Raw genomic sequence first — 14,378 nt, 5'->3', positions numbered from 1 at the left:
AGCCCTCCCGTGTAGGCCCAACCCCTCCCAACTGCTGCTCCCACGTCCCCCTGAATGCGATCACTTCCACCTGCTGAGGCCCTGGCAGGCCTTCAGAGGTGGTCCTCAGCTGCAGAGGCCACACAGCACAAGCCCACACCCAGGACTGGTGGCTGTGGCTTTCCTGCCCCTCTGGGTCTGACCCCCAGACCTCAGTCAGCTCTAGGGAGCATTATGGGAAACAGAGAGGACATCCCTGTGGCACTCACGTGGCTGCTGGATTGATGTACTTGCCCACGCCCTGGCGGAAGGTCTGGGGACCCTGGCTCCCTGCCTGAGGCTGGCTGCTCTTTACTTTGGTCTCCGGGGCAGCCTCAAGCTGCATCTTCCGCTCCTGGGCGATCTGTGGCAGAACAGGGCGGTGGCTAACCGGCAGCACCTCGGGCAGGACAGATGCTAGGCTTGGGGCGGGTAGGTGCACTGGCCCGGACCCTCCTAGGTGGTGGCATTGTGCCCCCTCACCTGGGCATCGGCCTCCTCGTAGGGGTCCACAAACACTGTAGTGGTGTCGATTCGGATCTCCTCCTAGCAGCAGAGAGGGCTCAGTGCGCGGCAGGTCCTCCCCCGGCCTGCCTGGCCCTAGCCACCGCGCCCCACCTCCCTGGGCACAGACCTTAGGGCGGTCAGTTTTGGGGTCACTCTCCACATTCTCCATGGCTGTCAGTACGTCAAAGCCCCCAACAACCCTGTAGCAGGGAGACAGAGGTGGGTCTGCATGTGCTCAGGGAGGGCACCCCCCATGGCTAAGCCCCCAAGGCATGAGGGAAGAGGGGCTGGGAGCATGCCCAGGACGCTGGGGCCCTCCTGGAGGTTGGCCTGTCAGTCCTCGGGCAGCAGCCAGTAAGGCAGGGAAAGGGAGTGGCAAGGGCGGGGTTAGCATGACATGGCCCTGGACAAATCCACTTGGGTTTTTTCTGTTTTCTTTGGGTCCCCCCAACCCCCAGGAAAAACAGGAGTCACAAAACATGGCTTGTGCTTTCCCTACTGGTTTGGTAAACAGAGTTCTACTTGGCCAGAACTGTACATGCCACCTGTGTCTATCCTGTGTTTCATGCTGCTTCCACACAACTGGGTGTGTGTCAGAGACCATGCAGCCCACAACGCTGGAGAGACCACTGGACTAGAGGGTGAAGGGAGCCAGGCATGGCCAGACTTGGGAGTGGCGCACCGTCGGTTCTGAGACAGGGCAGCAGGCAGGCCATGCAGGGGCGAGTTTCCTCCTCTCCTGAGCCCGGTCTGGAGAGCCAGACTTCTCTGGCCCATGGAGCACCCCCAGTCCCAGCTCTGCATAGCCTCAACCCCCAGCAGTGACAGTCAGCATGGCACATGGCTCAGGTCTGGTGAGGAGGCCTCAGACAGGGAAGGAACCCACCTACCCCACTGACTCCCCAGGCTTCAAACAGCCACTTCCCTTACCGTCCAAAGATGGTGTGCTTCTTGTCCAGGTAGGCACAGGAGCGAAATGTGATGAAGCTGGGGAGGAAGACAGGAAGGTTAGGGAGAAGGCGACAGCTTCTGCCACTGGCCTGCCTGGGAGCACACCAGGAGCTGCCCACCCTCTACAGCCAGCTCTGAAAACCTGCAGCTTCCATGGACACGTGTGTGCACGTGGCTCTCGACTGTTCCCCACTGGGGCAGGTCATTAGCCCCCAAGGCTGCCTAGAGGACCCTGGACTTCAGCTGTCCCCAGGTCCTCCTGTGGCCCCGGCTGCTGCCCATTGTCCATCGGGTAGTCCCTGTGCCCAGAGCAAGCCTGGCCATGCAGCTCTGTGGGAGGTGGCTTAGAGGGGACACCTGGAAAACCAGAGCCAGCCCCATGCCATCAGGGACCTGTCGGACTGAGGACTCTGACCAGGAAAAAGGAGGCAATGAAGCCAGTTAAGAAACGTGGGTAACATAAATAAACATGGACCAAGAAAGTGCTCAGGTCGGCCGGGCACAGTAGCTCACGCCTGTAATCCCAGCACTTTGGGAGGCTGAGGCAGGTGGATCACTTGAGGCCAGGAGTTTGAGACCAGCCTGGCCAACATCGTGAAAACCTCTCTCTATTAAAAATACAAAAATTAGCTGGGTGTGATGGCCCATGCCTGTAGTCCCAGCTACTTACGAGGCTGAGATAGGAGAATTGCTTGAAACTGGGAGGCAGAGTTGCAGTGAGCTGAGATGGCACCACTGCACTGCAGCCTTGGCAACAGAGCAAGTCTGTCTCAAAAAAAAGAAAATGGGGTGGAGTTAAAACACCCAAAAGCACTGCCATGAGAACAGGACAGAGTTTCTGCCAGTCTGGTCTGGGAGGAATGCAGAGATTGTATCTCATAACTTTGGACTTTAAATAGAAGTCCTTCTTAACCTTAGACCAGAAGTAAAACATCTAACTTCCAAACCAGGAAAAAGAGAAGAGAAACAAATGAAAAGAAATATTAAAAAGGTAACTAGAAAGCAACAAGATCATAGAATACGACAGACCACCTGAAGAATTAAGTCCACACTTAAGATTGTCAGGATCAATCCCAGCACTTTGGGAGGCTGAGGCAGGCGGATCACCTGAGGCCAGGAGTTTGAGATCAACCCAGCCTACATGGTGAAACCCTGTCTCTACTGAAAATATAAAAATTAGCCAGGTGTGGTGGCGGGCGGCTATAATCCCAGCTACTTGGGAGGCTGAAGGAGGAGAACTGCTTGAACCTGTGAGGCAGACATTACAGTGAGCCAAGATCTTGCCACTGCACTCCAGCCTGGGTGACAGAGTGAGACTCCATCTCAAAGAAAAAAAGACTGTCGGGATGAATGAGAACTCGACAGACCCGCCCCCCGCCCCCCGCTCCAGCTATGAGCCTTCAAAAAGCCCTCAGAGGGAAGAGCCGAAGAAAAATATATTAAAAAAAAAAAAATGATTGAAGACACCGGGTGGGTCCTGGCACTGACCACACAGAGTACTCCCCAGGGTGGTGCAGGCTGGCACAGCCCACAGAGACTCTGCTGGTGACAGACACAGGACTTAACCCCACTGCATCGAACACGCACTCCCCAGCCACACAGGGACAATGCTCCTGAGCCCACCAAATCTGACCACACCTAGAGCCACCAGACAAGTGTCCGCAGACATCACACCCACAGCAGTGCAGACCTGAGCTCTGACCTGCAAATGGTTCTCTCGCTCACTGATTTCTAACACAGTGAAGGAAACTAGAAGCAGAATTAAACTCGGGGGAAAGAGAAGAACCATCCTGAGGCAAGCTCCTCCAGGAAAATCTTTAATTACAAGAATCATGAAAGGGAAAACAGAGCTGTAACAGAAATTAAAATCTAATGGTCTTTGAATATAGTAAACAGGCAAACCTTTGGCAACAGTTGTCCAAGAAAGCACAAAATAATACTAGAAATAAAAAGAGAAGGCCGGGCGTGGTGGCTGACGCCTGTAATCCCAGTACTCTGGGAGGCCGAGGCAGGTGGATCACCTGAGGTCAGGAGTTCCAGACCAGCCTGGCCAACATGGTGAAAGCCTGTCTCTACTAAAAATACAAAAACTTAGCCAGGCATTGTGGCAAGCACCTGTGATCCCAGCTACTCAGGAGGTTGAGGCAGGAGAATCGCTTGAACCTGGGAGGTGGAGGTTACAGTGAGTCAAGATCGCACCACTGCACTCCAGCCTGGGCAACCAGAGTGAAACTCTGTCTCAAAAAAAAAAAAAAAAAAAAAAAAGATAAGGTGGCGACTGATCTGTCAGTAGTTTCACTGGCTGCTTAAGCCAAAGATAAATAAAAAATAATGAAATGACTCCCCAACCCCAGCCCCTGCCAAACAATGAAAACCAACCTACTTGAAAATAACCAACAGTCCTAAGCAATCCTTGGCTAAAAAGAAATAAATAAAAAATAATGAAATGACTCCCCAACCCCAGCCCCTGCCAAACAATGAAAACCAACCTACTTGAAAATAACCAACAGTCCTAAGCAATCCTTGGCTAAAAAGAAATTGAAAGGGAAGCTAGCAACAACCAGCAAGAGCAGTGAAGAGGAAGCACCCTCAGAATGACAGACGCGGCCAGCAGAACCAGACATGGATTAAAGTGGAGAAGGAAGAAAAGCACCATGAAGAAGCAAAGACAGAAACTGAAAATAATGACACAGGAAGTGAAAACAGACAAACCCTTCAAAGATCATTAAGGGATTGAGGAATGGAAAGCGTGATTAGGAATGAGCAACAAAAGGTGAGCATAGAGGGGCTAAGAGAATACCAGACTTCGTAGAAACAAGTGCCCGTTAACCCTGAAATGAAAGCCCGAGGAAGTGGCATGAATGGCTGCCAGCTGCCTTTGGCTGGCTGTTAACCACAGCTGACTCCAGTGTGATTTTTTTTTCCCCATACAGGGTCTCACTGCTGCCCAGGATGGAGTGCAGTGATGCAATCCCAGCTCACTGCAGACTGACTTCCCTGGTTCAGATGATCCCCCCACCTCACCCTCCCAAGTAGCTGGGACTACAGGTGCACGTCACCACGCCCTGCTAATTTTTTAAATTTTTTGTACAGATGGGGTTTTGCCATGTTGCCCAGGCTGGTCTCGAATTCCTGGGCTCAGGCAATCCACCTATCTCAGCCTCTCCAAGTGCTGGGATTACAGGTGTGAGCCACCACGCCCAGCCACCCCTGTGATTTTAACCATTCCAGACCACAAAGCCAAAGCCAGCCCTACTCACAACATGCAGGGGCCACACCTGTCACAGCAAAACCTGCTGGAGCCAATCCACACAACCGAGACCACGTATGACAGGGCAGAAGGCCACAGGGAAGCCACGACAGGCCAGGGGTCACCCCCAGAATGCCACAAAAACACCAATCCACTCTGGCCTTGTGGTGGCCACATCCACAAATCCCAGGAGGTCCAGAAAAGCGCAGAATCATCCTAACAGATGCTAAGCAAGAAGACTCTAGAAAGTCAGCCACACTCCTAAAAAATAGCCCAACAACAAATGAAGGCACAACAGCGATTCCCGTAGAGCACAGCAGGACGCCCGCTTCCTCCTCCCCGTCAGGCCCACGGTGACAGTGGCATGACTAATGTGCACCCCAGGGAAGCAGAGAGGAGGCCAGCTTTTGCTGTTAAGTGTGAATATCTAGAAAACCCAAAAAACTCTTAATAAAACTATTCAAATTATAAGGGAATTTGATAAAGTGGCTAGATATAAAATGAATGGTAGTTTTTTCCTACATGAGAAGTGATCCCCGAAAGTTGGGGAAAAAAAATCCACTTACAAAAGTATCATATATCATAAAAAATCCTTAAGTCACTATATGCCAGAATTCACGGGACCCATGTGAAAAACAATGAGATCTCATTAAAAGACTGAAACATATCTAGAGGGAGAAAGGCCACCGTTTCGGGTGGCAGGTGGATGGAAAGGGGCCCTCTGTTCTTCCACAATACACACGTCTGGCCCCTGCGCACACGGCTCTGTGGGCCCCCCATCCCCTGCTGCCTGCCACCAGCCTGTACAATGCTCCCCACATGCACAAGGGCCATGCACTCCCCAGACCTGTGTCTGTCCAGCTGCCTCTCCCTGTCCAGCCTGTGTACAACCCCTCCCACGTGCTGCTCTAGGACGCTGACCTCCCCCAGCAATGCCTGGCCACAGGCACCATATGCACCCTTGGTCTCTATCAAGAGGCCCTTCTGGACCTCCAGTAATTCTTCACCTCTGGTCTCTCGGGGCACACCCAGCTGCGGGCAGCTCTCCCTCTGACTCACTCTGGGGTCCCCCTTTTGAATGCAGTTGCACGTGTTCGGCCTAGGTGTGCCGTACACTGTCTGGGTTTGATTCAGAACCAGCACACCCTTCAGGGAGGGCTATGAGGAAGCACCCTCAGGGAGCGCCGGGTCACCTCCCAGGCCGCCCCAGTCAGCCCTGCCAACTCACAATTGAGACTTGTTGCTGTTGGGTCCTGAGTTGGCCATGCTGAGGATGCCACGGCCCGTGTGTGAGAGGTTGGGCCGGAACTCATCTTTGAAGGGCTTCCCCCAGTACGACTCCCCGCCTGGAAGAGAAAGACCCACAGGAACAGGAAGGCCTAGGCCCCAGCCAAGTCAGAACCAGAAACCTCAGAGTCCCGAGGGGCATCAGGGCCTTGCTGAGCTCAGCCTTGGGCAGAGGCACTTGATAAGGTGGTCCCCAGCCCCACAACTCCTGGGCCCCTCAGAGCCCCCGTGCCTCCACACAGGCAGGCTGCTGCCCACTCACCCCAGGTGAGTGGGGCCTGCCCCAGGACAGGGATTAAAGGGTCAAGGCCACCATCATCATCACTCGAGCTATGGGAGTACGGAGATGGGGGGGCCTGGGCCCAAGCAGCTGCAGGCTGAGGGGCTTGAAGAGGCTGCAGGAGGGAGGGCTGGCCCCCAGGGGCCCAGAGAGGATGCCACACATGCTTGCATCCTCTACTATGCAGGCCTCACAGCCACCCAGAAATGAGAAAACCAAGGGCCAGGCCTGAGAGGGCACAGCACTGATGGCTGCCAGTCGTTTCTATCCTGGTCTAGCAGATTCCACGTCCGAGTTCTGCACAGCCCCTGCACAGCTACCCCCTCATGCCCCAAGGAGCAGCCAACGTGCTCAGAGAGGGGCCCAGCACCACTACCTACCTGTGCCTGTGCCTGTGGGGTCACCCCCTTGGATCTGTGAGAACAAAAGCCAATGTGCAAGTCACACCGCGAGACCCAAGCCCACCACCTGCCCGACTGAAGGAGATCCCTCCTGCCAGAGGGCCCCTCACAGGGGCGGGGCTCTTGGCAAGGATGAGGGGCCCTCCCAACCACCTCCCTGTGTGAACCCAGTTCTGGATGGGCTGGGGTCTGGAGAGACAGCCTGTGCATTCCCCAACAGAGGATCACCGACTGAACTCACCCTGGCCACCGTGGTCTCAGGGCCCTGGGACAGGGCAGGGACAAGCCTACCCAGACCCTGATGTCCCACCAAGCACATCTGTGCAGCCAGTGACTTGCATCACTCACCACGAAGTTCCGGATGGATCTGTGGAAGATGGTGCCATCGTAATAATGCTTTTTGCAAAGCCTGATGAAGTTTTCGCAGGTTTTTGGTGTCTGCAACATAGTCCGGTATGTGTATGAAGCAGAGAGCGGCCAAAGGCAGCTCACCACAGCCACAGAAGGTCGTTTTTTTTTTTTTTTTTGAGAGGGAGTCTTGCTTTGTCACCCAGGCTGGAGGGCAGTGGTGTGATCTCGGCTCACTGCAACCTCTACCTCCCAGGTTCGTGTGATTCTCCTGCCTCAGCCTCCCACTCTAGCCAGGACTACAGGCGTGCACCACCAGGCCTGATTAATTTTTGCATTTTTAGTAGGGACGGGCTTTTACCAGGTTGGCCAGGCTGGTCTTGAACTCCTAAGCTCAGGTGATCCACATACGTTGACCTCCTAAAGTGCTGGGATTACAGGCATGAGCCACCATGCCCAGCCAGGAGGCCTTTAACATCCAGCAGAGTCAGCTGCCCGGCCACACAGAGCAAGGATGGATCCACAACACCAAGCGACAGAACCCATGCAGCCGCATGGCCCAGAGCAGAGCGCATGGGAGAAGTGCAGGCAGAGCAGTGGGTGCGGCCTGGTCCCTTCTCTGGGACACTGGCACCTGTGCACAGGGCAACATGGCCCCCTAGGAAGGACACAGGGCACCGCTGTGGGTCCCGCCTAGCGACAGGCCGAGTTTTTTTTACAAGCACATACCAGTGGCAGTCCTATATTTAAGATATGGCTGTCAAATGACCCCAGAAATGACCTCGGGGCATGGGGAGGGAGCGGGCCACCACACCCACCAGGTCGCAGTGCAGCTCCAGGTTGAGATCACCCCTGTTGGTGTGCAGCCGCACATAGCCCTTCTTCCTCACAAACTGGTAGCGGAGCACGTCCTCGTCAATGGCAGCTACAAGCAGAGGTCCCAGTTCAGCCCCTGCCCTTGCCCTGAGGGCGCCCCACCATGCCAGGCAGCACCAGCCAAAAACACAGAGGCGTCTGGCCGAGGACTAGGCTCCAGCTCTGGAAAGAGCACGGGAGCCAGAGGCCGAGAGTCTTCTGCTCGGGCCATGCACAGGCTCACCCCAGCCTCATGGGCCTGGCAGGGGCTCAGTGGCTAAGAGGAGGAGGACTGGAGACTCAGGTGTCCATGGGAGCCCCTGACAGGCCAAAAAAGTGGGAATCAGTGGAGGGCGCCCACCCCCTGCCACTGTCAGGTCACATGGCAGGTGTCTACAGAGGCAAAGGTGGCTACCTGCTTCGTGTGTGGTCTCTGGAACCATCGCAGTGGAGGTGAAGGAAGCGCTGACTTTCCCTGTGGAATAGTGGGCCTGCCAAGGAAACCAGGGGGGCACCTCAGCAGTGCCATGGGAGGCTGGTGGGCGGAGATGTGGTGCCTGCCTAGAAGCCAACCACACGCCACCCCTGCCCCCCAGGCCCTGCTCAGTGCCTCTCCTCCAGGAGGGTCTCCCCGACTGGCGGGAGGAAGAAGTCAAAGATAGGCCGAGCCAGGGGCCCCTGGCCTCAACCGGGTCCCGACTCTCAGGATGTAAGTGAAACCCTGTAGATAAAATACCACACAGGACCTCAGGGTTAGGAGCTTATGAGTGACTTCTCATTTCTTTTAAATTTTTTTATGAGACAATGTCTTGCTGTGTACCCAGGCTGGAGTGCAGGGGTGGAATCCTGGCGCACTGCAGCCTCCAAATCCTGGGCTCAAGTGACCCTCCTACCTCAGCCTCCTGAGTAACTGGGACGACAGGCGTGTGCCACCATGCCTGGCTGATTTTTTGGGTTTTTTGTAGAGGTAAGGTCTCGCTATGTTGTCCAAGCTAGTCTTGAACTCCTGGCCTCAAGCGATCCTTCTGCATCAGCCTCCCAAAATACTGGGATTACAGGCCTGAGCCACCACGCCTGGACTCACATATTTATTTTTTATTAACTTATTAATTTTTGAGACGGAATTTCGCTCTTGTTGCCCAGGCTGAAGTGCAATGGTGCCATCTCTGCTCACAGCAACCTCTGCCTCCCAGGTTTAAGCAACTCTCCTGCCTCAGCCTCCCGAGTAGCTGGGATCACAGGCACGTGCCACTACGCCCTGCTAATTTTGTATTTTCCGTAGGGACAGGGTTTCTCCATGTTGGTCAGGCTGGTCTTAAACTCCCAACCTCAGGTGACCCGCCCACCTTGGCCTCCCAAAGTGCTTGGATTACAGGCATGAGCCACCACACCCGGCCTGGCCTAACTTCTTTTTAAAAGTCTCAAACTTTCTGAAGTAAACACATTACATATTTAATCAGGGGTAGTGGGGGTAAAGTCCCAATAAATGTTGTTTTTTTTAATCACAGAGGAAGAAAAAGGGGTTTCTTCCATCAGAAGAAAATACAAGTCAGGCACAGCGGCTCAAACCTATAATCCCAGTACTTTGGGAGGCCCAGGCAGGAGGATCTCAGGTGAACTAGGAATTCAAGATCAGCTTAGGCAACATAGCAAGATCCTGTCTCAAAAAAAAGGAAAGAAAAAAAAAAAAGGTAATATGCCAAAGTGGTAAGGGCAGTGTGTTAGAGGGTGTGCTCACAGACAACAAACTTCCTTTTTCAAATTTTCCAGAATTTGAATAATTCTTTAAGAAGGAGAACTTCAGAGCCACCTGCCCATGTCTCTGCACTCGCTAGCTCCAGATCCCCATGCTTTGCCTGAACAGGAGCAAGAAGCGAACACAACAGCCCCATTCAGGCAGCACTGTGAGGTCCCAGGCATGCCGTCCCACTCAGGACCACAGCAGTCCCTGAAATGCCCCAACTGTCCCTGGCATGGCTTTGGGCCCCAGTGCACATTGGGCCCTGCCCTCCCAGCCACCACAGAACCACATGTCCACTCAACGTGCCTGCTCTGGCTGCTGAGCTCAGATTGGGACCACAGCACAAGGCAGACCTTCTGTGGCGGGGGTCTCCTCCCCGTGTGCCCCCACACACCCCTTGGTTCTTCAATACCCAGTATGGACGTCAACCCCTCCCCTTCCGCCTTCTCAGATTCAATCTTCCTTGGGGCAGCCCCAGAGCTGCACACTCAGTGCCATCAGGGGTACCACAGCTCTGGGGGGATCCTGGCTGCCTCCCTGCTGTTTACCCCAGGGCCCCATGAGCCCCGTTCCCAGGACCACTCCTAGAGGCCATGAGACGAGCAGGGAGACAAGGGCTTGGCTGAGTGCCCTATGCCACTCACAGCATTCAGCTTGTCCACTTTCTTCTTCTCTGGGACCTTCATGGTGGCTGCCAGAATCTCATCCCCTTTGAACTCCTTATAGAGCTCCTGCAGGGTCTCTCGGGTCTCGGCATTTGTGTTTTTCAGATAATAAGATGGGTCCTGTTTGGCCTTCTCCTCATCTACAAAACAGTAGCATGGCCCTGAGCAGCCGAGCCCCCAGCAGTCTCCCCACACGCGTGTGCTGGGGACACAGATCCAGAACAGGCCAGGGCTCCCCAGCCACAGCATGGGCCACTGTCAGCCACAGAATGCCAAGGTGCCAGCTACAGGCCTGAAGGTCTCCCCACGCAGTTTACAAGGGTCTCAGGATGTACTTAAGGCTGATTTGAAGTTTCCTTTTTATATTTATCTGTATAAATTCTAATATTTTTAGAGTATATGCTTTACTTTTTTTGTTTTTTGAGACAGGGTCTGGTTCTGTCACCCTGGCTGGAATGCAGTTACAAGATCTCAGCTCACTGCAGCCTCCACCTCCTGGGCTCAAGTGATTCCCCTTCCTCAGCCCCCCGAGTAGCTGAGGCTACAGGCCTGTGCCAACCACACCCAGCTAATTTTTCTATTTTTTGTAGAGACAGAGTTTCTCCATGTTGCCCAGACTGGTCTCAAAATCTCTGCTTTGGCCTCCCAATGTTCTGGGATTATAGGCATGAGCCATAGCGCCCAGCTGCTTTGCTTCTGTAATTTTAAAAGTTATTTTGGGGCCAAGCGTAGTGGCTCACGCCAGTATTCCCAGCACTTTGGGAGGTTGAGGCAGGTGGATCACCAGGTCAGGAGATCTAAACCAGCCTGGCTAACACGGTGAAACCCTGTCTCTACTAAAAATACAAAAAAAGAGCCGAGTCTGGTGGCACCTGCCTGTAGTCCCAGCTACTTGGGAGGGTAAGGCAGGAGAATCATTTGAACCCGGGAGGCAGAGGTTGCAGTGAGCCAAGAATGCACCCACTGCACTCCAGCCTGGGCGACACAGCAAGACTCCGTCTCAAAAAAAAAAAAAAAAAAAAAAAAAAAAACTTATTTTTACTTAAAACAACAGAAGTGTTTGTGGGTCTTTTCAGATGTGAAATGCCCCATTCTTGCCCACTCAAGAGGGTGCCTCCTGCCTACTGGGCCTTGGACAGCAGCCCGCTCTGTGGAGATGGTCAGGCATTCCTGTCCAGAGAACACAGGCCCAGCCCAGCCCCAAACCCTGACCTCAGACTCTTCTGACTCAATCTCCCCCAGTCATGTGCTCAGCCTCCTTAAAACCCAGTTCACACAACTCTCATCAAGTACCCAGGCCACTGCTCTGCAGCACGAGGCCAAGTGACCTCTGAGCATGAGTCCTGCTGGCTCCTCCAAGGCTACAGGACAGCCACCAGTGGCTAGGAAAACAGGAGGACCCCATCACCCCACCACCTGCCCACTGAAGACACCAGATAGTGCAGCAAGCAGGGGAACCTGAGCAGGCACCCTGGCAGGGCAGTGTCTATCCCACATGCTGTTTCTGAGGCTGCAGTTGACTCGGATTCTCTGAACACTGGCTTAGAAAATGCAGGGTTTATCTGGGCTGGAACCCCTGATCCCTAGGAAGCTGGGGGCTTTGCCCAGGGAACACTGTCCCAATTTCCCCCAAACACCTCCTCACCTAGCCCAGTCCCTGGTTGTACTTACCTGGGTCTATTATTTTCATGTTATTCTTAACATGATAGAAGTTAGAAACGTTGAACTTGTCCAAGTTGGTGGGGTCCTGTGGCAAAGAGAGAACACCCAGCAGAGTGAACCCAGCCTGCGGCCAAATGGCAGCCACATGTAGCAAAGGACGGGCAGGTGTCAGAGGTGGGGGGAGTCAAGCAGGGCATGGGGAGGACGGTGGTCTGCCCCAGGCAGGGCAGCAGGCAGGAGCAGGGACAGGGGCACAGCCTCGTTAGGTGCTGGCAGAGCTGCGACCTTCCTCCAGGCACACTCTAACAAGCTGTTGGTCACTGTTAGGAAGCTACTGGATGGGAACATGGGCAGCCGAGGGGCTGACGTCTGGTTAGAATGGGACAAGCCCCAGAGGTGACTGACTGAGCAGGCTGCCCCAGGCCATGCTCCAGCCATCACCTGCTTTTTTCTAAGTCGTGTTTTTCTTTTTTCTTTTTTTTTTTTTTTACATGGAAATGGGAAAAAGGGAGAAGCAAAGAAAGCCGAACTACAGAGGGAGAGAAAAATAGATCAGGGAAAGCAGCAACACGAGGCTCAGTAATTATTTGAAACCTCTTTTATACCAATAATTATACTTAATGATGTAGACAGGAAGGAATAAGGGAAGAAAATAACAACAAGCAGCCAACCAGTATTTCATTTAAACCTATGAAATGCTATGCGATTACTGAGGAGTGATTTACTTCCAATTATGTAGTCACTTATGGAATAGGTGTGAGGTGGTAATGTATGTTTTGTGTATTTGAAGTGGAGAGTTCTAGAAATGTTTATTAAGTTTACTTGTTCCAGGTCTGAGTTCAAGTCCTGGATGTCCTTGTTAATTTTCTGTCTGGTTGATCTATAGAATCGTTAGCTCTTCTTGTTACATTGATCCTTTTGCCATTATATAATGTCCTTCTTTGCCTCTTTTGATCTTTGTTGCTTTAAAGTCTACTTTATCAGAGGCGAGAATTGCATCTCCTACTTTTTATTTATTTGTTTATTTTTACTCTCTGTTTGGTTGGTAAATCTTCCTCCATCCCTTTGTTTTGAGTCTTTGTGTATCGTTGCATGTGAGATGGGTCTGGATGCAGCATACCGATCGGTTTTGGCTTTTTATCCAATTAGAATATATATGAGTTTAATACTGCCATTTGATGCTAGCTGGCTGTTTTGCCCATTAGTTGGTGTAAATTTTTCATTGTGTTGATGCTCTTTGCTTTTTGATATATTTTTGGAAAGGCTGATATTGGTTGTTCAGTCGTGTTTTTCATTACTTCACTTGGGGTTCTCTGACATCTGCAGGGAGGTCTGTGCCAGACACCGAAGCCCAGAGCTCACCACAGTTCCAGCCCTCAAGGCACTGGAGCAGAACCAGGCCAACAGAATGGCCATTCAGATGCCTCAGGTGGCTTTGGGGACAGATATGAGGGGCCCTGACATGGGGGTCGGGGATCAGGGAGGAGATGTGAGAGCCAGGCTGAGGAGGTGGCCCCTGCAGAGGCCTGGGCTGGCTGCGGACACTGAAGGCAGCTGGGGCAGGCGGGCAGGAGACACTCACCTGGAGGGTGATGATGTCCTGCCGGGAAAAGGGCTCATCGCTCAGCAGGTCCCGGAAGTTCTTAGCCTTGATATTTAGCTGTTCCACTGCCTACAGCCAGGAAGAAGTGGCGTTACGATGCCTGCCCCAAGCCTTGGCACAGGAGCCTGCAAGCAGGGAGGCCCGGAACTGGCACCATAGCACCATTTGAGAGGCGAGGAACGAGGGAGACAGCGGTGTACACGACACTGGCTGAAAGCAGTGGCCCCCACAAAGGCGGAGCTGGTTGGGCATCAGACGATGTACCAGTTCAGCCTCGCAGCAATCTTCCTGCAGGAAGCTCTTGTCTGCATATTGATCAGCAAAGTGGCTAGGCGAGCCACCGATCCACTCGCTGCAGCCTTCACCGACTACCTCCCATGCACAGGCATGGTGCCAGGCCAGTGGGCAGGGGCTGTGCACATGAGATGCCTGCACTCCTGGGGCACAGTCTAGCAGAGTCCTCGATCCACTTACGAGGACTGACCATGCCAGTCTGTGCAGGCTTCTGGCAAGAAGTAGCCCCTAAGGTCCCTGGAGCAGCGCTGGCCACCTACACCCCACCAATGTCCTGGTGCAGGATTGAAAATGGCACAAAGGTCGGCTTTCCTGCCACGTAGGGCCTGTCCCGCCTCACCCCCTGAGAGGAGGACTCGTGTGTGAACACAGCTGCCTCCTCTCTTCCTACACCCACTCCTAGCCAGAACTCCTCCAGGGGACAGCTCCTTCCCAGGGACAACTGGCTCCATCGAGAGCTAGGGCCAGCACTCCTTTCATACTGTCCTCAGAGCACGGTGCCTTCCCAGCACCTGG

The 14,378-nt window shown here is 53.5% G+C and overlaps 1 protein-coding gene across 3 annotated transcripts in view; it reads right to left on the bottom strand.

Annotated features, from left to right (window-relative positions):
• Positions 1-14,378, bottom strand: part of PPIL2 (peptidylprolyl isomerase like 2) — a 35,154-nt gene that overhangs the window by 2,539 nt on the left and 18,237 nt on the right. For all 3 annotated transcript variants that reach the window (XM_012466484.2, XM_012466487.3, XM_012466483.3), the window contains exons 8-19: positions 13,548-13,637; positions 11,975-12,050; positions 10,283-10,443; positions 8,313-8,388; positions 7,861-7,967; positions 7,043-7,132; positions 6,674-6,707; positions 5,955-6,072; positions 1,456-1,512; positions 653-725; positions 502-564; positions 249-382 (exon numbers count right to left, since the gene is read on the bottom strand). In XM_012466484.2, coding sequence (XP_012321907.2) covers positions 249-382; positions 502-564; positions 653-725; positions 1,456-1,512; positions 5,955-6,072; positions 6,674-6,707; positions 7,043-7,132; positions 7,861-7,967; positions 8,313-8,388; positions 10,283-10,443; positions 11,975-12,050; positions 13,548-13,637 — 1,079 coding nt within the window. The remainder of the gene's footprint in view (positions 1-248; positions 383-501; positions 565-652; positions 726-1,455; positions 1,513-5,954; positions 6,073-6,673; positions 6,708-7,042; positions 7,133-7,860; positions 7,968-8,312; positions 8,389-10,282; positions 10,444-11,974; positions 12,051-13,547; positions 13,638-14,378) is intronic.

Source organism: Aotus nancymaae, unplaced genomic scaffold, assembly GCF_030222135.1.
Source record: "Aotus nancymaae isolate 86718 unplaced genomic scaffold, 86718_ANA_hifiasm-v0.15.2.pri h1tg000210l, whole genome shotgun sequence".
Lineage (NCBI taxonomy): Eukaryota > Metazoa > Chordata > Mammalia > Primates > Aotidae > Aotus > Aotus nancymaae.
The sequence above is the reverse complement of the archived record's forward strand: the minus strand, read 5'-3'. Positions and strand labels throughout refer to the sequence as shown.